The 24,012-nt window shown below is 47.2% G+C and overlaps 1 protein-coding gene across 6 annotated transcripts in view; it reads left to right on the top strand.

Annotated features, from left to right (window-relative positions):
* The window catches only part of LMO1 (LIM domain only 1), a 58,521-nt gene extending 44,610 nt beyond the window's left edge, over nt 1-13,911 (top strand). For all 6 annotated transcript variants that reach the window (XM_040558901.1, XM_040558899.1, XM_040558900.1 and 3 more), the window contains 2 exons: nt 9,178-9,303; nt 13,473-13,911. In XM_040558901.1, the coding sequence (XP_040414835.1) occupies nt 9,178-9,303; nt 13,473-13,578 (232 nt within the window). In that variant the 3' untranslated portion in view covers nt 13,579-13,911. The remainder of the gene's footprint in view (nt 1-9,177; nt 9,304-13,472) is intronic.
* The last annotated feature ends 10,101 nt before the right edge of the window (nt 13,912-24,012 follow it).

Below are 24,012 nucleotides of genomic sequence, written 5' to 3'. Positions count from 1 at the left end.
TTTTAGTTTCATAACAAAAATAATTTGCAGCATCAAATCAGACATGTTAGAGTACCAAAGGAAAGCAATATTGATGATGTTAAACTTGGAAGAACTTTTTATCGCTGCAGTTGTGGAGCATCTCTTTCTTTCCTTGGTTTATCTTGAGAATACTGCTTTGAGATAGAAAAGCTTAATCTGTGATCTTCTCACTGGGCCATGGATGACAAGACTTTGAGGGGGCACATGAGAAGTCTGTGCTAGAGGTAGGAAAGAAGTCAGGAGTTGCAGACTCCAAGAAGCAGCCCATGTCCCAGCTTTGAGAAGAGAGGGCAATTCATGATGTGAAATGTGGAAGGCAACAGTTGAGGATAGTGTTTTACCATGGCCACGCAGCTTCTGTCACAGCAGCAGTGTGTCTTTGAAGCAAACTTGTCCTGGACCTGAAAAGGTTTGGTAGGCTCCTCTGCCTCTATTTGTTGCGTTAAAGAAATCCCTGACCAGCCAAGGGGGGGGGAGTCTGTTACTGTTTGTACAGAATGGTTAAATTGTGAAGAGAAGGTTTATGTGGTCCAGCAAAACTGAGCTAGACATTCTCTGTGCTAAAGAAATGTTAGGTATTATGAGTAAAACTGGGGGTCACCTATCTGTACTGCAGGAGGGTACCAAATGCTTTAGCTGGCTGCACAGTCTCCTGTATACCTCTGGCTAGTCTTAACCTTCTCAGGTGATGCGTGCGTGCGTTACGGTGCCAGATAATTTTTGGGGGGAGGGAGTTACTACTTCCTACTTTAAGTATTTTCTACCGTCTGATTTTAGTCTCTTAGAGCACCTTTGACCGCTAGAAATATTTTACTTTTGTTGCTGTTGGGAGGTGCACTGTAATTGTCATAACCCAGGAAATTTGACCAAGAGTTGGGTAGGAAGGAATAGCATCAGTTCTGTAATGCAGCTGTTAGCTGGCATTCAGCTGTTTAGCCAGCTTTACAGCTGTGATATTTTGTGTTCTTGCTAATTAAATTCAGGTTGATACTCACTTTGGGGGTTTCTGCTGCACTCTTGGGTTCTGTCCTCCTGCTGATAAGGAACCCTTTCAGGGTCCTAGAATAGCAATAAGGAGCAGTGCCATACAACCCTGTATTTTATGGAAGCATAAAGCATTTTTTTTTCTTTTTTTCTACTTTAAAACATCTCCTGTTGCCTTCTACGCATAGTATTTCTTTCTCTCCCAATTTTAACTATTAATTCTATTAATAGAATGAACTGAAGTTGCTGCCACCATCCTCCGTTCTGTCAGTTCACTCCTGGTAATTTGAATTTTTCTTCTTGTAGAATTACCCATTTCCATCACATTTAATTCCTTCCCTTTAATAGTTCTAGAGTCTCTATCCACATCTTTTTTACTTTGCTAAACAACTCATGATATTTATTCTACTCACCAAATTTTAGCAGAATTCGTTGCTAAAAATAAGTTTTTGTACCTCACGCTGTACTCACATCAAGAAGTGAGTCCTGTGCTTGGAGGACAGTCAGAGAAATTGTTGACCACTTCTGTATGCCTTGAATGAGGCCAGTGTCAAATATCGTGCTGACGTTTAGTAGGTCAACCATCACTTAAAAAAACTAAAAGCTAGACTGATTTTGAGGCCATAATTGTAAATACCTGCATCTTTCATATCAGAAGTCCAAAAGGAATATACTTGTGTAAAGACCAGGAGGAAAACTTTGGTGATTCATAGTCTCCTTACAGGCTGCTGTTTCTTTGACCTTGCCCAGCAGATGAATGAGTCGTTGGGGAACACGTGCTTCGTCAGGTGGTGCTTTCCCCCGCCCTGCTCGGGGTCTCCTCTGCAGCCACTGCCAGGGTTGGGCTCAGGGACAGACGTTAGGGCTTCTGTCACCGGCACGGGGCATGGCACTGGGGTGGGAGCGGCTGGCTACTGCCCCGCCGTGTGACAGCCAGCTGTGGTGGTGGTGCTGGTGCTGCCTTTGGCTGGCCACCTTGCGCAGTCATCCTCAGCAGGCAAATCTTTGAAAATCTTTCAAATGTATTTCAGGAGCTGCTAGCAGCCCACAGCCTGATCATTTGTTTCGAAAGATAAACTGTCGTCATTGCTTGTGAAGGAACATTTGTTAACCTTCACATTTCATAAAACACTTTCTTGCTCATTTTTTAATCATGAAAGATGAAATTGGATCTCGAGTTGTTATCCTTGCGGTATCACCTCAGTCTCCAGCTGTGTCAAGATGTATCTTTCGATACATTTCATCTGAGCAAATAGATTTACCATTTGTTTCATAATCACAGTTCCAGCATTTCTACCTCTAATTATTTTTGATAAGCAAATGCTATTGGAGAGGCTGCTTCTGGGACAGAGCAGCTTAGCGTGCGGCTCGGAAGGCTCCTCGCAGCCCCCGTGCAGCAGCGTCGCGTCTGTCTTCCTGTGCGTAATTAAACATTCACCCAGCTCTGGGTCACAGGCATGGCTTGGGTGTCGCACCGGGATTTCCCGGGAGGATCTGACAACGTAGGTTTTGCTGTGATGTGCTGATGAAGAATGTCGTTTTTCCTTTTTCCTCGGCATGGTGCCATCACATGAGGAAAGGAGGGTCAGGATCACTTTGACAGGGGCAGAGCAGTTGCTCCAGTGTGTTTACTATGCTGGTGTTGGGAAAGTTTTTCATTGCTTAAATTGATTAGGGCTTTAATTAGACTCTAAAGAAAGCTCAAAACCTGCATTAAAAAATGATGGTGAATTGGTAAGAGAAAGGATTTTCTGGGAAGTCCTGATGTTGTCCTCAGTGGATTTTGTAGAAATTCTTTTCCCCAGCTGCCCACAGGTTTTGGTCAGCGTTGGAAACTCAGCATGGCTCGATGCTGCAACCGGAGCATGGTGTCAGTGCCTGGGGCAGGCAGAGCAGCCCTGGGCACCCCAACAGCCCCTGGCACTGGCACACTGCAATGCTGTTTGCATCTTGGAGGCTTTAACTCCACCTTTACTGCATGCCACTGCGAGCATCTCTGAGGCCAGAAGAGTCACCTGTCCATCACTGGCGTTTCCAGTTGTTGGATACTGGGTTTTGTTCCGTTTGAATGTCACTAGCAGGTTCATTTTGTTAGTGAATCACTCTGGCAGCCCTATAGGTGTTCTGTTCTGTATCTGATACTGTCCGGTCTCCTGCAAAGGTGCAGGGTGTAATTTTGTTGTGGATTATGAAAGGCCATTTTACACAAATGCAGGCGCCTTGCTGACTGGCGTAGAAGGGCACAGGCAGATGCCCTCCTGCTGGTCTCCTTGGTCCTTCCCCAAGTCGGGAATGAAAGCCCTGAAGCAGCTGGGTTTTTAAGCACAGGCTTTCAGAAACTGAAGAAAATATGCTGAAATTTGCAGAACATAAGCTAACATCAGAGACATCAATAATATTCTGAATGAAGCTGCTGCATCTGCAACCCCTTGAAGCAGGGAGGAAGGAGGAAGGTATTTCAGATTTTTTTGCCCTAAAGGGGCACAGTGTGCATGCATGCACTGAGAGCGTGCACTACCTGCTTTTCATGGGACACATTCAGTGTGGGAGGGGAGGCAGAAATGCAGCGTGCCTGAACAAATGGTGTCTGCTCAGAGCCTGCAAGCGCTGCTAAATCGAAGAGCTGTTCTTGCATCGCAACAGGGAGCGTCTTGCATGCTACATAGGATACACTTCTACACTTGGTATCTGTACAGATTAAGGAGGATTAATTAGGCTCAAAATACAATGTGTCTTGGCATTGGCAGCATTGCTGTGCTTAGTGATGTTAAAACACAGCTTTTTTTTCTTCATAGTATCTGGTCCAGGAGTTCCTCACAGCCTGTGCTTTTCAGGATAAACAAGCAACGTATGTTTTGTTCACTTGCTTTTTTCCTTTTTTTTTTTTTTCCTTCACAACCTCCCAGTGAGGTGGAAGGCTTATGTGGAGTATTTTTCCCAGCTGCGATATGCTGCCGTGCCTCTTGTGCTTTCAAACTTGCAGTTTTCTGACTGCTGTTCTTAAACTCTCCTAAGAGGAGGTGCTCAACAAGTGCTCAGCAGTTGCAGAGGCAGTCAAGATGGGTTTTAAGGCCACTGGCATCAGTTATGCTACAGGAAGGCTGGGGCAGGAGAGGAAGACCTGTTAAGAGCCCGAGCCCCACTGTAAATATCTCTAGAAAATATGGAGGAAGAGACAAAAGGAGTAAAAATAAGTGAACATTCGTATGAGTTCTTCAACTGAAAACACATGCCCTTGAGCAACCTTGAAGTTTATGCCCAGTAATCTTAGAGCTAGTGCGGTCACCCAGCCAAGGGGCTTTGTTTTAAGTCCTCTCGTTATGCTGTCTGGGAGTGACAAACCCTTGGGCACGCAAGATGGAAATTCCTTTGGACTGAACTTGAAGGCATCATGAGAGGACAGCCTGACCAGCTTCATCAGTATCAAAATGCATTTCCTTTCCTTCAGCTGACGTGACCTCCCACTGCAGCACTGACAGCAGCCTCCTGGAGAGGAGGGTGCACCAGCTATGATGTATTTACCCTGCTGAAATGCCACTCGCAAAGGCTTTCTCTGAATATTACACGAATGCTGATTACAGGGAAGTTGGGAACCTAAGGTCTGAAGTTGCTTTTAAGCTTCCCCTTTTTATCTTTTCAAGTGATGTTCAGGCTTCCCTGCAATTATTGGCATGTTCAATACTCCACTCAAATCAGACTTGTAGCTCAGTATATTTATAATACGCTCAGACAGGAAAAATACTGATTGAAAGCTGGTAAAAGCTATCCTCACTGTAAGGCGAGTTGGTTTGTTTCAAGTAGTACAGGGGGAAATCCTTTCTTTTCGTAGCCATGAGTTCCAGGTAGGTAAAGTGAGTCTGGTTCTAAGCGGTCCTGATGGATCTAGGATATAAACAGCAGCTAGCAGGAAGGGAAAGGGGTATGGGAAAACCTGTTTTACCTACTAGCTGGAGAGAGGGTATGAGCATAGGATCCGTACCTCTTCAAAAACCTATATATCTAGATAATTGGGTATACAAATATATAGAGAAATATGTAGTTGTGCAGGTAACTACTTGCATGTAAAAATGTAGGTACTTATTTGTAGATAAGTGTTTATTCCTTTTCCAACTCATAATTCTCAGCTTTCACTGTTGACAAAGCCTATTGTTTTGGGGAATTATCGGTCTCAACTCAGCAGTTTAATTTTGAACTTGGCTTGTTCTGGTATTGTTTAAAAAACAAGAAAGATCTCACAACCCATCCATTCTGTACCATTCATTATTTACAAGTGCTTATCCTGGTCCCTCTTTTTTGTTTCCTTTAGTGAAGTCAACAGCTCCAAAATTTTCACTCTATGCAGAGGGAAGATTCTTCTTTCTTGCTTGCAAGCTACAAGCTAGCCAGACACCAGGCCAGAGAGAAGGAGGAGTGAGGATTCCCTCCTTGCAGCCAGTGACTAACACAGATTGTTGTTTGTAGTAATGATAGAAATAGGTAATTGGTTTCTCAGTTCAGCCAACTTGCACATTCTGGTCTGAGAAGGAAAAAAAATTAAAAAGGTGCTAAATTTAATGTCATCTTATAAGAAGTTTCTACCCATTTTCCTACACTATGGACCCTTTGCCATTCTCTTCTCCCCCCAAACCTGCTGGGTGCTGATGACTTTAGGTATACCTTGAATTAATACCTTGAACTAACTTCAGGTGTATTCACAGAGCTCATGAGGTCTGGATCATCGTGTGGAAGACTATACTTCAGTCCAAACAGGACTTTACGTAGAAAACATCCTTCAACAGTTGCATACCGCTTCCAAGCGCACTCCCCTCTTTTCCCATTAATTCATTTGCATTCACCGCTACTGCTGTATGCCAATTAGCTTTAATTTTTACTATACACACTGACATCAATGGCCAATGAGAACAGCGCGTAGCAGGGTTTTTAGTGTGCCTATAAACTACAGAAAATTGTCCTTGGACAAACTCCTGCTTTTAGACTGGCTGACAACAATAGACATGGTTAAGTTCAGGCTAAGAGCCATTAAACATAATTACTACCACAGGGTAAAAGTTTAATTGTGTTAAATTTTAAATCTGCATAGTCTGTGCTTATTTACAAGCTGGCTAGGTTGTCTTGTTACATAAGGGGGAATAAATCTGTACTTAAAAATTGTTGCCTTTTATCTTCAAAAGCAAGATTGAAAAAAATGGTATTTTTAGAAGCAGCAAAACAACTCCAGACTGAACCCTTTCTGTATTTCCAGCTTCTTTTATGCCAATGGCACCAAGCTGGTAAGTAGATGCTGAGCATCTTCCGATAGATTTTTCTAATGCGCTTAAACTTTGTGTGCGTGAGTGTGTGAGAGTATCGCATCTGTTATGAAGGTGTCTGGGGGACAGAATGCAGATCAGTGTGTTCATGTGGGGTTATTTTAAATTTAACCGCAGATGGGGCTTGTGGTGGAGGATTTTGTTCCTCTCCCTCCTCCAGCAATGTTAAGCTCCCCACCTCAGAAAGTTTCAGCTCAAGTAGCTGCTGGGTAAGTAGGTATCAGAGGTGGCAATTTTTTTTTTACAGGCGAGGAAAAAAGGCAAAAGTCCATGTTCATTTTGCTTTTCTTTGAGCAGATTAAAAAAATGTTTGTTTCATGTTCACTGAGCTACAAGTTGCAGCATATTTTTGGAAGCATGCTGAATATACAGGGCTCTAAATCACTCTCTGAAAAGCAGATTAAAATTAGGAAGTGCTAGAATAAGTGTGAAATGATCATCGGTTGGGAAAGGCAGGGGATGGAGGACTGTGAAACTTGATAGAAGAGAAAAAGATTAGCGTACGGACTAGCTGGGAGCTACGTTTATGTAGACGTTAGAAGGCAGCACGATTTCAGCTGGACAGAACATAAGCTTCAGATCTTATGCAAACAGTCAAAGCTGTTTAACAATTGGTTTATCCCCAGCCCCCTGAAAGGAGACAGGTGAATACGATGCCAAATACATTTTTCATGTTTCTTAAGCTAACTGTTTAAATAGTTAAGTGAACATCTGTCCAAATTTCCCCATCATTTCCATTTAGAAAAGTCTCCTATTTGAAGGCTGAAGAAAAGCGCCTGCTTAACAATGCAAATGGTGCTGTCTGGGGCCCCTTTATTTTGTTTAATCTAGATTGAGCTCCACACAACTGTGATGCTAATGAATAATGGATATTTTATACTTGTGTGCGTAGCAGTGCTGGGCACAGAGCAAATCTAGGATTAACCTCCTACTTTCCCTGCCTAATGTATTGGGCTCTTTTTTTTTTTTTTTTTTTTTTTCCCGAGTTTGCTGTGACTTGGGCACTCTAAAAACGTATGCCAGATTTTGTGGAAAATGGCAAAACCACAGCAAAGCTGTCAGGTTTTGCTCTGCTGAAGGGAGGCACTCGTGCAAGGGAGCAGCTACGCTGGGGGAGGGAGGGAATGCGGATGTCTGTATTAGGGCTTGATTTGCGAGCGGGTGGTAAATGAGGGCCCAAGCATTTCAGGGTGCAGCCCCAAACGCTTTTCAGCACTGCGTGTTGTCAGCTGGGTCTGCTGGCGGCAGGCAACGAGCATGGCACGCAGCCGCAGCCCTGCCTGCCTGCGGCAGCGGCAAGCACAGCCAGAGGAAGGGGCCCCCCGCTGCAGGTTGCTGGGCCTGAGTTTGTCAGTGCGATGGGGCTGGTGCAGCCAAATAGCTGGGGCTTTCCTCTGCCTTTCAGTCCTCCTGTGATAGAGTCTTGAGGAAGGATTTTGGAGCACTCCCTTTGCAATTTTTCTCTCCTGCCCCCATTGTAGCACAAGTGCTTCCGTTTGGTTTCTGTTGTTTCAGGGAAAATGTGCTGCTGCTTCTTCATAGGAAGTCTCGGGCGAAAGGCCGCTGGTACCACCTCCCGTGAAATATAAGGGGAGCCTTTTTCTCTAGCTCAGGAGCAAGCTAACTTTGGTGGCACAGCACAGTGAGGGTGGGAGAGTTATGTGGAGGTTTCTATAACATTGCTGAGTGGTTTAGTTCACAATTACTGGCCAGTAATAATTAGTATTGATTAGCTTGGCAAATTGCATGTTTAGAAATTGGTTATAGATTTTCCTGGTGCTCCTCATCTGTGTGTTGTGGAATAAGCCAGAACCAGCGGCTTGAAACGAGCCCTGAGTCCAGACCTGTATGCGGGCAGCGACGTGTTGTACGCGTGGAGCTGGCGGGGAGCCGCAGCTGTAAGTCAGGAGACACCTTGTTCTGCAAGTCATCTCTCATCTCTTGTCATCTCCGAAGCAAAGTAACTGACCACGTGTGACCACAGATGCAGGTGGAACGTGGTTTTGTTGGCCTGTTGATTCACGACCCAGATGCTTTGCCTGGCTTTCGCGTGGTGGCGGTGTGCCGCCCCCGGCGCGTACACGGGCCTCGCGGGCTTCTCGGAGATCAGGGCCGGGGGAAGGGTGCTGCCGTCTTGGTTGAGTCCCCCGGCAGGAGCTGTAACAGCAGCAGACATCTGGGGAGACAGATAGTGAAAGGCAAGATGAAAGTGGCAAAGCTTCCAGTGCTGTAGGGCTGTCCTCGAGCACCAGGGAGCTGAAGTGGAACGGCTGAGCACGCTGGCCGGGCCTCGGCAGAAGGGCTTAGCTGGCTCCCAGGAGGGACGTGGAGGAGGGGGCACAGCCAGGGAGGACGACTTGCCCTCCTTGAGATGCTTTGCCAAATGTTCTGGTGCTCGTCGCCAGAGAAATTGTGCTTTTGCCTCTTAAACAGCAGGTGAGCGAGGCTCTTGGCAAGCACCGCGGCAGCACTGCTGGCCAGGGGTGCCAAAGCTCGCCAGCCTGTGGCCACGGCAGGGAGGAAGGGCAGCTCTGGGCACCTTCCCCCAGCCCTGGGAGCAAAGATAGCTTTTGACTGAAATTTTGTGAGCCCCGAAATAGTGCGCCGAGTGTTTAATGCTGTTCTCCATTAGACAGCAAATTAGCCCTGGGCTTGCAAACCAAATGAAGTTTTCATCTTGACAATCAGAGCCTGCTCACCAGGCAGTTTTAGCCCAAGTTCCCGCACACTGGTTGGTCAGCGAAATGGAGACTGCAACTTCTATTTATTGGTGCAATACAGTATTTGATACTGCTAATTACACTTAATTAGTCCTTCCACCATTTAATTAAAATGGCTTCTAATGATTGTGCTTCTTTGGCAGGCTCTTTGGTACCACCGGGAATTGCGCTGCCTGCAGTAAACTGATCCCTGCCTTTGAGATGGTGATGAGGGCCAGAGATAATGTTTACCATTTGGACTGCTTTGCCTGTCAGCTCTGCAACCAGCGGTAAGGACACAATTATTATACACACAAACATGACCTAATTTATACCTTTGCCTGCAAAACAGAGAAATGTACGATCTACACTACCTTTCTGGGGCTCTCAGCCCACTGGCACAGCTCGGGTTGGCGCAGTAGGCTGCCTGTGTGAGGCGTGTAAGTACCTGTGGCCTTTACAGCAAATCCCCCTGGAGCTGGTGGGAGCTGGGGTGTGAGAGGGGCATAAAGACTGCAGATCTGGATGCTGTTGTACACAGCACAGCTGCTGCTGAATAAAACAAACTGCTTCAGCATCCTTTCAGCAACTACCCTCTCCGCAGAACACAGATGATGGAGAATGGATGTCCTCTGGCAAACAGATTATTTTGCTTAAATAAGGTTTCTGACACCCTCAAAACTGGGGATGACGGAGAAGGAGAAAGAGGGACAAGCAGGAGAACAGTACTCTAGATAAGCCCTTTACAGCACTAGGAACAAGTCCCTTTAGTTGCTGTGTAATTAACAGGGGATCTTGGTGCAACTTTAAATGGGATTTGTGTATATCTGCTGTGTTTTACCCAGTGGAAAATGCATGTCAAATTGTATAATAATGGGCTGCATGCAAAGTTTTCGCATGGACTTATCTGTAGCTAGCTGAATCTGGGAGGGCTGTGAAAAATTGTCCCAGTGCCCTATTTGTTGGTGATTGTAGGCAGAATGGAAGCACATGGAGTCAGATGTAATTCAGTATCCCTTTTTGATACAGCCAGCCAGCCAGCCTGGTCAAAGATAGAACCAAAAGCACTTGCTGTTCCTGCTGCTCATTTAGTCAAGCTGTAGTGCCTGCCCAGGAGCCAAAGGCTGTGCTTATGCCACACAGTGCATCAAACTACATCAAACTACATTAAACTACATCAAACTAGAAGGCAATGATTTGGCCTGTGTGAAGGTGTGAGAGAGACAGCAAGGAGCAAAAGATGGCAAAACTCATGGGAGAATGGAGACCTTTATTCTGTAAAAGTCAAGCTAAAGCCTGACTTAAAAATTTAGCGCTTGCTTGTCATAAAACAAAAGTCACAGTAAGACATCCAGTGACATAGCTCTACAGGATGCCATACCTGGTGTGTGTGTGGGCATGCAAACCTCCCCACCTTTCCCACTAACCTAATGGGACCATGCAAACTGGAGCCTGGTCCTTCTTCCCTGTCCATTGACAGGGGTTTTGGTCACTGGGATAAATGGAGCGTGCCACTTCGTGCCAGAGCAGGGAAGAGGAGCATTAGAGGAGCGGTTTGCAGCTCTGGTGGCTGTACTCCATCACGTTATTGAGCACGGAGGCGGTGTTTGCTCGAGGTGGAAAACTCTCCTATTAATATTGGCGGCTTCCCTGCGCAGTGGCAGCGCCGAGGCGGCACTGACATCTAGTGGCTCCTGGCCCTGGGCCGCTGTTGCTCGCCAGGAGCATCGCTGAACCGCTCACTTGCCCGCTCTTCGTTTTGCTGCTCTCAGCTACACTTCTGCAACGGCCGTGGTCGCTGTTCAGCAGCATGTGACTGCAGGCAGAGCTGGTCCGTTCCCTCCCCAAGATGCTGTTCCTTCACGCAGCTGAAATTGCTGCTTTGTGAGGTTTTTCTCCAGAGTTGGGAGCATTATGCGATGTTGCTGAGCTCGGCCCTCAGGCTCAGGTTTCCTTCCCCAGTGCAGGAGAGGGCTGCTCGCAGACTCCCCCCGATGGGGGGAGCGGGGCATCTCAGACGTCCCTCCTAGCAGAGGCAAGCAGCCCCCCTGCTCTGTGCGCACAGCAGTGCTGGGAGCCTGGAGGATGAGGATTTGTCACCACATCCCTACTTTACACTAGCTCCTGTCACGTAAAGGCGTAGTATGGCCTAGTTTTCATTTCAGGATGGGAGCTGTTTTCTTTTAAATTTCATCTTACTACAGAGGCTCAGAGGCAGCTCTCTGCCTGTCTTCCCTTCGAGGCTGCTGGCACTGTTATCGCACTCAGAGCGAGGTGCAGTCCTGCTCTGCCCCTCACATACCCTGCGTACGCTGCCACTGGCAGGGCCCAGGCAGTCCCACCTGGCTGATAGTAGCTCTTTGGTGCACGAGGGATTTGCCTGGTTTGGGGCAAGCTGAGCTTTTCTGAAAGACATGCTGAGTAGACAGCATAGAGCTATGTGTAAGTTGTTATTTTTGGCTTAGATCTGAAAGCTACAAACACTTATGACTTATCCTCGAGAGATTTGGGCTCGAAAGGGCAGAATGAAAGTGTTCCTGTAACAGCAACACTGCAAGCTGAAGCAGAATCATGGGCTTAAGTAAACCTGAGTCAAAACTGCAAAGGTGGATGCCAAAGCTACTTTGGAATCAGTAACCCTGCCTATTTCTCCAGCTATGCAAAGATTTGATTGTGAAGACTTCTCTCCTTTAGCTCTCTTCCAGCTTGCTTACCCTTCTTTATTAGCTAGGCTGCGTCTGTGTACAGAGTGTTAAATCCAGTGCAGCAAAATCTCTTAACGTTTATACAGAGCATGCACTGTTTTCATTAGCTTCAAAACTGGGTTTGCAGGTGCAAAGGGGCAAAGTCTCCTTTCCTGTGAAGGAAGCCCTTCTCCCAAACTGTCAGGGGGTCTCTGGGTGCCCCTTGCTGTGTGTTTCAGTGCTCTCACACGTATGCACTTCAGCTCCCTAGTCCTCCAGCTTCTCTTGCTCCTCGAGACCCAAACCAGGGTGGACATGAGGCAGCTGGTGACGATGCTGGAGACGAGTCATTTTTGTGTTTCTCTTCCTGGAGATTTATATTGTACTTAGGGTAACGACAAGCAGCAGAACGCAAGCTGCTGTGTTGTTAATTATAGTGAGTAAACTGCTCGTGGGGAATGTGATTTTCTGGAGCGTGTGCACAATACAATTTTTAGGTTAAAAATCGTTAATTTAAAGTGAGATTCATTTTTAGCTTTTTAATACAGATAAATAGATGAATTTCAGAACTACTAAAGCACATGCCACAGTGGGAAGAAGGTAGGTCTCCAGTGAAATCATATAAAGTGAGAACTGGTTCCCACTTCTCTTTGTACTGTCTTGGCAAATTAATCATCTTATCTGCAGCTTGTCCTCATGTCAGACATTTGAAGGAGCTCTAAAATGACCACTCCTGCTCTTGTAGCACAGAACATGCACTTCTGTGGAGATGCTTTGCCCATAGGTACCTGGGTTACAAATCTAGAAAGTGTTTCAGACAAGGAGCAGGCAATGTCCCTGCCAGAGCTCTGCCTACGAGTAAGCAGAAATTTGAGGTCCTCTAAATCTTCTGAGGCCAGGATCATCTCCCTCGATCTTCCTTCAGTGCCCCTGAATGCTTGGCCCCGCAGCGGGGCATCCCTGTGGGCTCAGAGCTGCCCGAGGCTGTGGGTTATGGGACGCAGCGTTTGAGGTCGCACTGGGCTCTGGCCAGCCATCGTCCTGTCAGCATGGTGGGCAAAAACCAGCCCCTGGATAGGGCTCGAAGGGCATTGTGTGTTATCTTAAGAAGAAAAGATTAGCTTCTAATTCCAGAGCAAGCAGACAGGGTGAAAAAGCTATGGGCTGTCAATTTATACCTCTCAGATACTATATATGGAACTTTTTTGACCTTAATGGTCGAATAAAATTGTTAAATATCACAAGCCTCTCTGTCAACTTCAATACAAACAGAACAATTTACATGGTATATAGAGAGCAGTGCCCGTCGCTCAATGAAGATAAAGGTTAGGAGTCCAGCTATCAGGAAATTTCTATTTATTGTTCAGCACTGTACACAAGGGGGTGAGGAAGGACTTAATAGCCAGTCCTTGCCTGGAAATTAGTGTAAATACTACCTCACCTGAGGGAGCTGTGAAAATATGGATACCAGCACAAGCTTCACATAGGCTCTGCATAAGATATCACCTGCTTGATTTCCTAGAACCTCCCATCTGCAGGGACATCCTTCTCAGCTGCTCCTGGCCTCCTCCCCCTGCCTTTGGCCCCAAACTGCCTCAGGTACCCTCTGCTCTAGCCCATGGGTGCAGCAAAGGCAAAGTGTTACCTTTGCTATTATAATGGGGTGTCTTTTGCTGGATGAGTTAAACCTCTGTTTCTTTTTATTCTGTAATAAAATCACCTGGTTCAAAAAATCCTGTTCATACTGAGACCGATTGATTCTTTTTATGTTCCAGATTCTGTGTGGGAGACAAATTTTTCCTGAAGAACAACATGATCTTGTGTCAGATGGACTATGAGGAAGGGCAGCTGAATGGGAGCTTCGAGTCCCAGGTTCAATAACAAACCCTGCTTTGCTGGAGCACCGTGGATGGACGCTCGGCCGCACCAGCAGCGAGGCGTCTGTCAGCTTGCCTGCAATATTTTTTAATTCTTGGTCCAGAGAGGACTATATACATTGTAGTACTTTTCCCCCCCAACACAAAGCAGTTACACTTTTAGATGTACAGTTGTGCCTGCTTAGCTGAGCACTGCATTGCCTGTATGTTTGTGAGTTTTTGGGGTCTGGGGGAGGGCTCTGTACAGTCTGTTTTCTGTATATAAACTGGAACATTTATTTTATGAAAAATGTAATGCAATTTTATTACTGGTGTGAATTAAAAATTATGAATGTTTGCTGGTCATCTTAGCTGTGGTTTGTTCATGCGGTGGGAACCTTTATTTCCTCTGCTTGATGGTGAGTACACTTCTGTAAATACATACACGTATCCCTGGGACTTGTGTGAATAACAGCAGAGGCAGGAGTTCACACGTGTGATCTGTGGGAAAAGTCCCTGCCGCAGGGTTAAACCTCGCAGCGTGAGCTATGCGGAGACTCGTCTCCAAAATGCTGCTGTGCTACACGACAGGAGGGAGGGAGCCCCGTGGGGGTGGTGGTGAGGATCAGTAGGTTCCACTTGTTGTAGCCCATGCAGACAACGATCAAGTGTTGAGTTAGGGCTGAGCCACATGGACCTGGGCAAGGCACCTCTAGCAGGAGGGCCCTCATGGGCCTGCTCTGGCCTGAGGCTCCCCCGGCCTAGCCGGCGGCCCCTAGGGATTGAGCAGAACAATGATTTCAAGGCTTTGACATGCAGTGAGGTTTTCCTGTGGGGCATTGCTTGCCCAGGTCTGTCCAAGGGCTGATGTCAGGGTTGAACACAGCCTGGCATGGCCGTGGTATCCCCTGCCCCGCAGCACTCCTCGCTTACTCCCTGCTGGAGGCTTTGACCTCTGGCATAACAAAAGCAGTCAGATTTGAAACATCTCCTGTAGAAAAACTCTGACCTGTGTTCCTGCTGCGATGCTTTGTGCAGTGATTTTCAAGGTTATGCAGTTCATGTGCAGGGCCCTGGGCTGTACCAAACAAATTTCTTCATACACCAAGTGTCACTTCAGTGCAGTGCACCAGGAGCTGTAAAAGGTGTCTGAAATTCCATCCGTTTTGTTGTATTGCTTTTTCTTTGTGTTTTCCCCCTTCCCTCAAATAAATGGACACCAACACCTTTTTGTCTGACGTGACTTGATTAGTTGTTGGTCCTGAGTCCATCTGTTCTCTGACAGGCCCGCAGTGCATCTCAGCGCTGCTCTGCCAGTTGTGTGGAAAGCTTTCATGTGCGTCTGTGTTCAAAGCTGCCAAACAGAAGCCCCAGAACCTTGGTATGCTTCAAAACATCACCTGGCTCCTATAGGTACCGTGAACATGGATTGAGCGCTTTTTTCTTTGCAAGCAGATGTTTTGGCTTGGGAGCCCCCTAATAGCGTATTTTGCCCCATCCCCTTTTCAAAGGGCCAGTGGCTTTTTAACTGCTGTTGCCTTTTTGTGTCACTCGGGGTTGAGGTTCTTTTGACTGTTAAGAGAGCACAGAGCTGAGCAAGCCCTCTTCGTGCAGAGGTTACCATGGCTGGCCACGCCGGGGCTGTGGCAGGAGCAGCCAGGTGCCCAGGCCTCGAGCACCCCGCTGGGAGCAGGCTGCTGGCCCCTCACTGCCTGCACGCCTGAGGCTGTCGCTGTAACTCGGCACGTGGCGGCAGCACACTGTTCTGGTCCCGTGATGAGGATGGGAGCAGTAAGAAAGAAAATAAAGCGACAACAGCAAAACTAGCTGCGCAGCTTATTCAGATTTAGTTCAGAGTCCCAAGGAGCGTTTTTGGCACCAATTTAAAAACAAGAAGTCCTTTGGAGAATGGTACTTAAACCTTCCAGAATGCATTCTTTTCCTTGGCATGGGCAGTCTCCTTTCTTCAGAAGAAAGGGAGGAAGAAAGTGTAACTTTTTGGAGCTGCCTGGCTAATGCTGGCTAACGGCTCCTCAGCTGCCACATTTCCTTCACACAGCTGGAAGAGGCACAGTGACATTATCCCAAAGCCAGGCACCTGCTGGAGAAGGGGGTCACATAAGCAGGAAATCCCAATTCCGAGCCACTGGATGAGTGCAAATGGTCCTGGTATGTGCACGCAGGGCGTTGGTGCATCCACAAGTCCCCAGATGGGCCTGGGCTGGCTGGGATGTCATCCAGCTACCCAAGGGGCTGCAAGTCTCACTGGCATCGACACAGAAAGCACATAAGCAAAGTGAAGGCATTTTCTTTGAGAGTTTTTCCTCCATGGACTTTTTTTCCCACTGAAATTTTTATTTTATTGACAGCATAGTGGCAAAGCTTTAAGATCAAAGGGGATCTACAGCTTTCTGGTCAAAACTGCTTCAGGCACAGGTATCATGGTCATAATGTTAAGGATACCAATTTTTTTTGTCTTTGCTGTAAAGCAAAAACTGGAGCAGGGAGTGGAGCAGGCACCTTCCCCCAGCCCCTCCTAGACCCCAAGTTTTGGTTAAATCCTGGGTGGGCTCACACAAAATGCAATGCAGAAATTGTGCAGCATCTGTATCACCCTCTCCTGTGTCTGTGCCGCAGACACTGTCCACCTGTGGCAGCATGTGCCCTTGGGAGTGTTGGAAGTACAAGCTCTTTAAAATAAAAATCCCAGGAGAATGATGCAATTGTGATTTATTTATTTATTTTTTTTGTCTGAACACTGCAAATTTGCTTAATAGAAACAAGTGCTGGAGTGCAGACCTGCTGTTGAATAATCACTTCCACTCTAAAGAACAGAGCAGGAAAACCTTTTGATGGTGTTAGAGTCATCACTTGGCATAAATATTCATTCAAGGAATCAGAGCAGAGTAAATGGCATTTTAGACTCTAATCATTTAGTATTAGCAGATAGCCTTTTTACTGCTAAAGATAACCACTGCTTAATCAGTTTAGTGACCACTGGCATACAGCGTGACATTAAAGCTTTTGCCTCAGTCCCCACGCTGCAGCTGCGGGTGACCCCTCTGCCCAAGTCTCCATCACTCCAAAGTTGTCCCGGGTGCTGCTAAGTGCACACAGCTGGCTCTAACTTCTGAATTATCTGTCATTTGCCTCCTTATCTCAGATCAAAGTGGTATCTTACGTCCCTACTGCAAATGTTGGAATCTGGGATCTTTTCTCTGTCTCTCTTTTTCAGTTAGGCCTAATGGCTGATCACAGCACAGTCTGATTTTAAGATCAAAACAAGCCAGTATTTAAAGGCAATCAAAAATCTCAACCCTCTTCTCTATTCATCTTTAATGCTGGTGTAATTGCTGTACTGATTCTGGCTCTTCCTCCAGTCTTAATTTTTTTGTGCATGCATCTGTATTTCAGAGGGATGTCATACTTCCCTGAACAGCATTAGCGGTATTGAACGCTCGGCTATCAACAATTCATATCCCCTGATTTCATATCTTGCCAAACAAGTTAATCTAATATTAACAGCGGTTTGTTACCACGTTGTTAGCTTAATTTACCTCACAAGAAACACTGTATTTGCATTTCAGCCCTCTTTTATGGCCTTACAACCTGTGCTTCCCAACGTCAAGAGAGCTTGCTCGTGCCACACTCTGCATGGCTTTGCTGCGGCAGCACGGGGTGAGGGCTGAGGGGCACGGCCCTAATAGCCAGGGGGACGGGCCTGTGCTGCATGAGGGAGCGTTTCAAAACCCATACAGCGGGTCCTGGAAATGCAACAGTCAGAGCAGCACAAACACAGTTGCAGCTCTTCCAGTAATGTAGCTGAGCCGTAGACAGCGGTTTTCCCCAGTGGCCAACCCGTACAGTAAATGGCTTTAGTATGGAGAGCAGCAGACGCCGGACCAGCAGTGGGCGTCTCTGACACCAGCAGCTTCACTGGCCCCCCCCGCAGGCACAGGGACAGCCACAGGGTGCTGCTGCCTGTCCCACATTTCACCTGCCTCCCATTTTACCCACCAGCCCTCCCGCTGTCCCCTGGGGATCAGGAGGCTGAGCCCTCCTTGCAGCTGCAGCCCAGTGTGGTGCCTGACGGCGGGATCCCCCCCAGGGCCCCCAGTGCCCCCTGCCCCTCGTGTCTGCGTGGTGTGTGGGGAGGGCTGCTCAGGGCTGTTTTCTGCAAGGTCTTGGCACCCCTGCAGGAACCGCAGAAGATGGCAGTGTTATTTCACGAAAACCTCGCTGTTTAAAGAGGGCGTGGCTGGGCAGCAGCCTCGTGTCTGACTTCAGCACAGAAGCAGGCAAAGCGCGTGGTCCCTTGGGTCCTGCCCAGGCTGTCTCTCCTGACTTTTTCACCCCATAAAATGTTTTTCTGTGTACTTTCCGTGAGTGTCTATCCCCAGCCTTCATCAGCAGTATAGTTATTAGGGTGTGAATGGGAAAAAGCTCAGAAACAGGCTTCCACCCTCCCAGGCCAGTCCGTGGGGCTGCCCCCACTGTATGATTGATGCCCCGGCGATGCTCAACGCTCAGGTCCTTGCGTGTTCCTGTCAGTGCCAAAATTTAACTGAAGGCAAAAACCATGGCGGGATGCTTCTGCTTGTGCTGTGTTTTCTTCTGGAAAGACCACACCTTTGCCATAACTTTCTTCTTCTTACTCTTATTTCTTAATATTGTTTTGTCCTACAAGGGGAAGGGCTCACAGGAGTGCAGGCAGGCACACAAAGGGCCAGGACACAAAATCCTTCAAAGCAGGGTGCCCTGCCTGCGGGCCCTAGAGGAGGCTCTGGAGAACCCCAGCCTTTTCCCAGAAGAAATGCCAAAATGCCTGCTGGGCTGCAGTGGCTCCAGTCGGCCCATGGGCTGCTGCGTAACCTCACCCCACCGGGGAACAGCAGCTTCATAAATAATTCCTTGGTGTAATGGCTGTGTTGTAAAACATGAATATTTAGTGCATGCGTAATACTTGTTTATTCATACTTAAATGTCAGCTGGTGAAAACATATTTAGAAGCCGTCGTTCCCCGCGACAAGCAAGCCACCGGAGGAGACGGGCTGCAGCGACAGCTCCAGGAAGGGGACCTGGTGCCACAGAGGCTCCCGCCCGCGCTCGCCGGTGCCAGTTGGCGCGGTGGGACCACAGCCATGGGATGGGGGCCGCGGCGACGCCGAGCACGGACGAGGGATCCCACGCAGGCTCTGGCTCACCAGCACTTGGGAAGGTGGGGGGAAAGTAAAATAAAAGGAGAGAGGGAATGAGAAATAAATAAGTGGTGAAGTAAAGCAATGCAAAGTTATGAAGGACAATCTTTTTTGTTGTTGTCAATACACACAAAGAGGCAAAAATTGGAAGCTTTTGTGGAAAAGAAATGCGTCTGAACTTCTGAGTAAATGAGAAAGTATTGAAAAGCCCTCTATTTCTGAGCTCCTCTGAGGTAACTTCTGTGCTCCGAGAGAATATTTCAGAAGACATTCTATTCTTTAGAAGATGCCAAAAATGCAAGACTTGGCACTTTAACAAAACAGAAAAAGGAAAACACATAATCTTCTTAACTAGTAAGTCTTTGAGCCCAGGATCACATTGTTGCCATATAATAAAAAGGAATGTTATGCAGTAATTTGGGCAGTTAAGGATTCTGTGCATACTCAAAATCATGACATTTCAAGGACAATAAAGTTGGCTGGCTCTTGGCCATTGGCCATACGAAGAGAAAACACAAAACTGGATTGTCAGCTGGTTATTCATACCGCATTACAAAACAAGACTCCCAACAGGCAAACACTCTTTATTGCTTGTGTTTTTGCTCCAGAAATATATTTTTTAATTAAAAAAAAAGAAAGAGGAAAAGTTCTTACAGCATTCATCTTACAAATGTTAACCCCTTAACAGACAATTCCAACATACTTTGCCGCTGGCTTCTTCACTTTATAAATGTTCAACAGACGTTGAGAAAAAAATCAGAAGGAAAAAAATTATTTATCACACGGCACAAGCTGGCTGTTTCTTTTTGAGAAAAAAAGAAGTCAAGGCATGCAAGGCAACTTTTACACAATTAATCTTGGGGAAAGCTTTGCTTGTGGGGGTGTCTGACTTGAAATAACATCTAGAGAGGTGTTTCCCAGGAACATCACTCCCCACAGCCCCTCTGGGACCACCCCAGTCTTGCAGTGCCCTGCACAGGGGACGTGGGCTTTGTTTTGCCTTGCAGTGCACACTTCCATGACGCCATGCCCTGCTCTGCCACACAGGCCCACTGTGTCTGTGCTGCTGGGGGCACTGAGTGCTGCAGCGCTTGCTCGCGCACAAGCATTTCTTTCTCTTTGCTGGATGCTCTCTGCCGGCAGCGCCACTGCTTGCGATGCCACCCTTGCTTTCCAGAGGCCCCGTTTTTAGCCAAGCCAGCAGCCAGGCAAGCAGGGCTCTGGGCCATTCCCTGCTTAACCCCACACTTTGCTCCTTCTATGGCTCTTTACTTTTACTATTTAATTTTCCCCAAAGAACTTTACTCTGGCTTTTAAATAAAGAAAGACCTTTCTATTAAGTCCTCTTCTTGCAGAGTCATTGTCCATTTTGGAAATGGCTGAAACCACCATGACTACTGAATTGCTGGATGAAATTATGAGGTATGACATCCTGAAAACCCTTTAGGACTAATGAGTGGGACAAGGGGGGAAAAGTCCTTCCTCTGCTCCGCGAGGGGGACTCTGGCTGCTGCCGGGTGCTGTGGAACTTGGTGGCGAGGCGGAGCTGCGGAGCTCTGTGCCAGCCCCCATGCAGCAAGCCCCAAAGATGAACTTCCCCTGGTGTGGCTACCTGCCTGCTCTCGGTGGCTCCTGAAGAGCTGGAAATGAGGGTGGTCAGCAGCACGGCTGGCCCTGCGAGCCTTACAATGTATCTAGCTGCTTACTGGTAGAGGGGCGGGCAGGGATCAGGTATGGGGGCCACAGGGCATCTTCCCTGCCTTACCAGTCCCTTGCACTTCCCCCTCACGTCCCAAACACTTGACTGTCTTTATCCGGTGTGATTTGCTCAAACTCTGCTCTGGTTTGTGTCTCTAACCCCTACTGGTCTCCCCTCTGGGTCTGCCTGTACTTGTTCCCCATATTTACCCTGTCCCGACTGCCAGCTCTCCCAGGCAAAGCATAATTACCCCCTTCTGTGGATAATTAAACTTGCTGAGCTGTGCGGCAGCCAGTGGGACGACCCTCGCTGCTATAAACTTGCTGGATATGAACTGCTCGGATTTGCATGCGGAGGCTGTAATTTGCTGTGAATCACTTCACCATGCTTTTGCCTGAGAGAAGCTGTTTAAAAATAAATTGTATTGTATTAGAGTAATGGAGGACAATAAATTTCGTTGGCCTTTTAGCTTAAAATTCATCACTGTCAGGACTGGGGGGGAGCCAGAGGACATCAAGCCCCTGGAAGCGAGTGGCCAGGAACCCAGCGCTCATGGGGCAGCTCGAGCACCCAGCCCTTTCTAAGAATATAAAATAAACAAATCAGTTCACCAAATATCCCTTCCCCAAAACCTGCTCTAATTTGTTCTGTGCAAAGGGGTTACTGCCAGATCAAAAGCCTTTGAGCTATTGAAGCCTCTCAGCCTTGATGCTGTTTCCTGTTCCCTGCACGATGGCAACAAGAGACCCTTTTCTGGCTGTAATTCCCCTGAGACTGGGACATGGTGGCTCTGCTCTGGTTTTGGTGAGCAGTGTGGGACAGGGGTCCCAGGATCAAGACCAAAGCTTCAGCAGGTTTTTGTTATGTGGGTTTGGGGAGGCAGCGTGCAGGGTGTGAGACACCTCTGCATGGCTTGCCATGTCCTGACAGTGCTCCTGGGCAGGTGCCACCTCGCAACCCCCCCCCCACAGCGTGTGTGTGTAGGGGTATGACAGGAAAGGTTTGAGGTCTGTATGTCAGGATTGGGTACAAGCTTTGAGACAGCACTTCTGACTGCAAGGCCCTGGAAAGGCAAAGCCCTTATTGCTGGCAGCATGGTTGAGCTGCATGCCTGCAAGCCACCTTCCCCAAGCCCCAGAGCATTGCAATTAGGGGAAGATAAATGCTCTGGTTAGATAACAGCCATAAGAAAGTCGCAAGTATAGCTATGCCCTGGCGTGAACCATTGCTGTCTCCCCTTGCACGCTGCTCTGAGCACAGTCAGCAGGAGTCGACGCTGCCCATTGATGCAAACCCTGGCCCAAAACAGGGGCCAAACCTGGACAGGCGCTTCTTCAGGGAGCTGTGATGAGCAACATACACCTGCAGAGACGGTGATGTCCCCGCCGCAGCTGCAGGGCATTTGGGAGCTGAGGGGTTGTTTCCTCTGTTGCCTGCTCTGCAGCCACCCTCCCCATCACCTCGTCTCTCCCTTGGATTCTGCACAGCTTTTTTTGCTGCTGCCATCCAGCTCCCATAAGCAGCGCCTCTGCACGTCTGCATCTAGATGCATGTGTGCAGAGAAAGAAATATCTCGAGTTTTGTGCAGTAGATAAATCTGTGCCCTTGGCAGCAGGGACAGACGTAGGTATTGCTGCCATGGTAAATCACGCTGCTCAGCAGTTCCACAGATTAACTTTTAGTCATCCCAGGTCTTTTGAAGGGCCCTTCTTTTCTTTACCTAATTAACTATACATGTTAATAAGAAATTTTCTTATAAAACCGAGAAATTTTTCTTCTGTGCCTCCAGTGACATAAATAGCCCTTTTCATGTATAGCTTCAGTGTCCTGGGACTGACTCATGGATATATATTGCTGCTTAGAAAGATTATAATTTACAGGTGATTGTTTGGAGGGCTTCAAATTACCACCACTCATATATATGGATATATAAATAAAAAATGAAGCTTCTCAGGAGATTCTGCATAAACAATTTTCTTGGGAGGAAAAAGGATTCTCAATAAAAAAAAAAACTAGTATTTCTTATATCTATGCCACTACATAAAGTATGGGTAGATTATTTCAGTCCTTCATTTCTATTTCAGCATTTCTGGGCCATTTCCTCTAACATTTTATCTTTTTTCTTCCATCGTATAAATCCTCATATATTCCACTCCCGGAGGAGGCGAGCAAGTTCGCAGTCTCCAGGCAGAGGGAGTCCTGGCGCCCGAGCCCTGCTTCGTGCGGCCGCTGCGTGAGTACTGGAGAAACGGGAGCGGACAGGATTAGCGCCAGTGGCCTGGATGAAATACCATTTCATCCCCTGAGTCTCTCCCAGCCGCACACACAGGAGCCCTTGTGGGAGCCGCCTGTGTTTGCCTTGCTGCTGGGGAAGCCCGGCTGGCAGCAAGGCATGGGCACCTCTGCTGCTGGGAGGAGCTGGTGGCATCCGCTCCCCGTAACCAGGTTTTCTACCTTTTTTTCAAAGCTGGATGCTCAACAGTCATTATTTCACTTTGGAAGATGGTTATATAAAGTTTTTGGCACCTTTTTTATCTACTGAAACCTTTTTTTTTTTTTTTTTTTATTGTCTACAACTCCTAGCCCACCACAGAGACATGGCTTATCCACACCAAGACCATGGGCTTGAGCAGCATGGTGTGTCCCCAGTGTTGTGTATGTCTCCATGGTGGTTTTTCCAGCCTCCAGCAGCCTGTGCTTTAGGGACAGCTATGAAGGGCAGTCGTAGCATAGCCCTTGAGGGACCATTTCTTCCACAACTCTGTCCCGTCACTTTTTTGAACTCCAATGAACTTTCAGGAATCTTCCATGCTTTTATGATATTTTTTTTCGAAGTTATAAATACATCGATGCAATCTTAGAGTGCTTCACGTGACCTGAAAATTGATTGTTTAGTGGTATTTAACACTTCATCTTGCCCATCAGAAAACAGTATTTTTTCTAGTCCTTTTATTAAAGCTAGTAGTGAAATCTGTCTTGAGCTACTAGCCTGCTTTTTCGATATAATTAAGGGGTTTAAGAATGAGCATAACTTGTGTGGAGGAAAAGGGATATCTACATAAGAAGAACACCCTTTTAATTGAGATTAGTTGATGCATATTCCATTAACAAAATGCTGCCCGCTACCCACGTTCCCCTTGCAGCATCGCAGGATTTATGCAGAGCCTCTTGTGCTGCGAAGGGCAATTGCTGGGCTGCTGCTTGCCAGGTAGCAGCAGGAGAGCGGGATGAGCTGCTGTATATCACTGATCTCCTGCTCTCCAAATGATGATTCAGATCCACACAGAGATCTATAAAAGTCAGTGGTTTATTACTGTCTTGTATTTCTGTATTAACCACCTCATTATCATCCCAAATGGAGTATAAATCCGACGGTATCCAGTTGTTCAAACCTACATGCTAGTGCTTAGCCCCCTTACCGTGTAAATCTTCTGCTACGCAACATCAGGGACCATATGATTTCTGAGTTTGTGAGCGGGAGACATCTGCAAAGGACAAGTTTAATCAGAATGGTTTGTCTTTGGGTTTGGGGTCTTTCCATGTGCAAGGTGTGGGCTTGCTG

The sequence above is a fragment of the Cygnus olor genome, chromosome 5 (genome assembly GCF_009769625.2).
Source record: "Cygnus olor isolate bCygOlo1 chromosome 5, bCygOlo1.pri.v2, whole genome shotgun sequence".
Taxonomy (NCBI): Eukaryota; Metazoa; Chordata; class Aves; order Anseriformes; family Anatidae; genus Cygnus; species Cygnus olor.
This window is presented reverse-complemented; position numbering and strand designations above follow the sequence as displayed.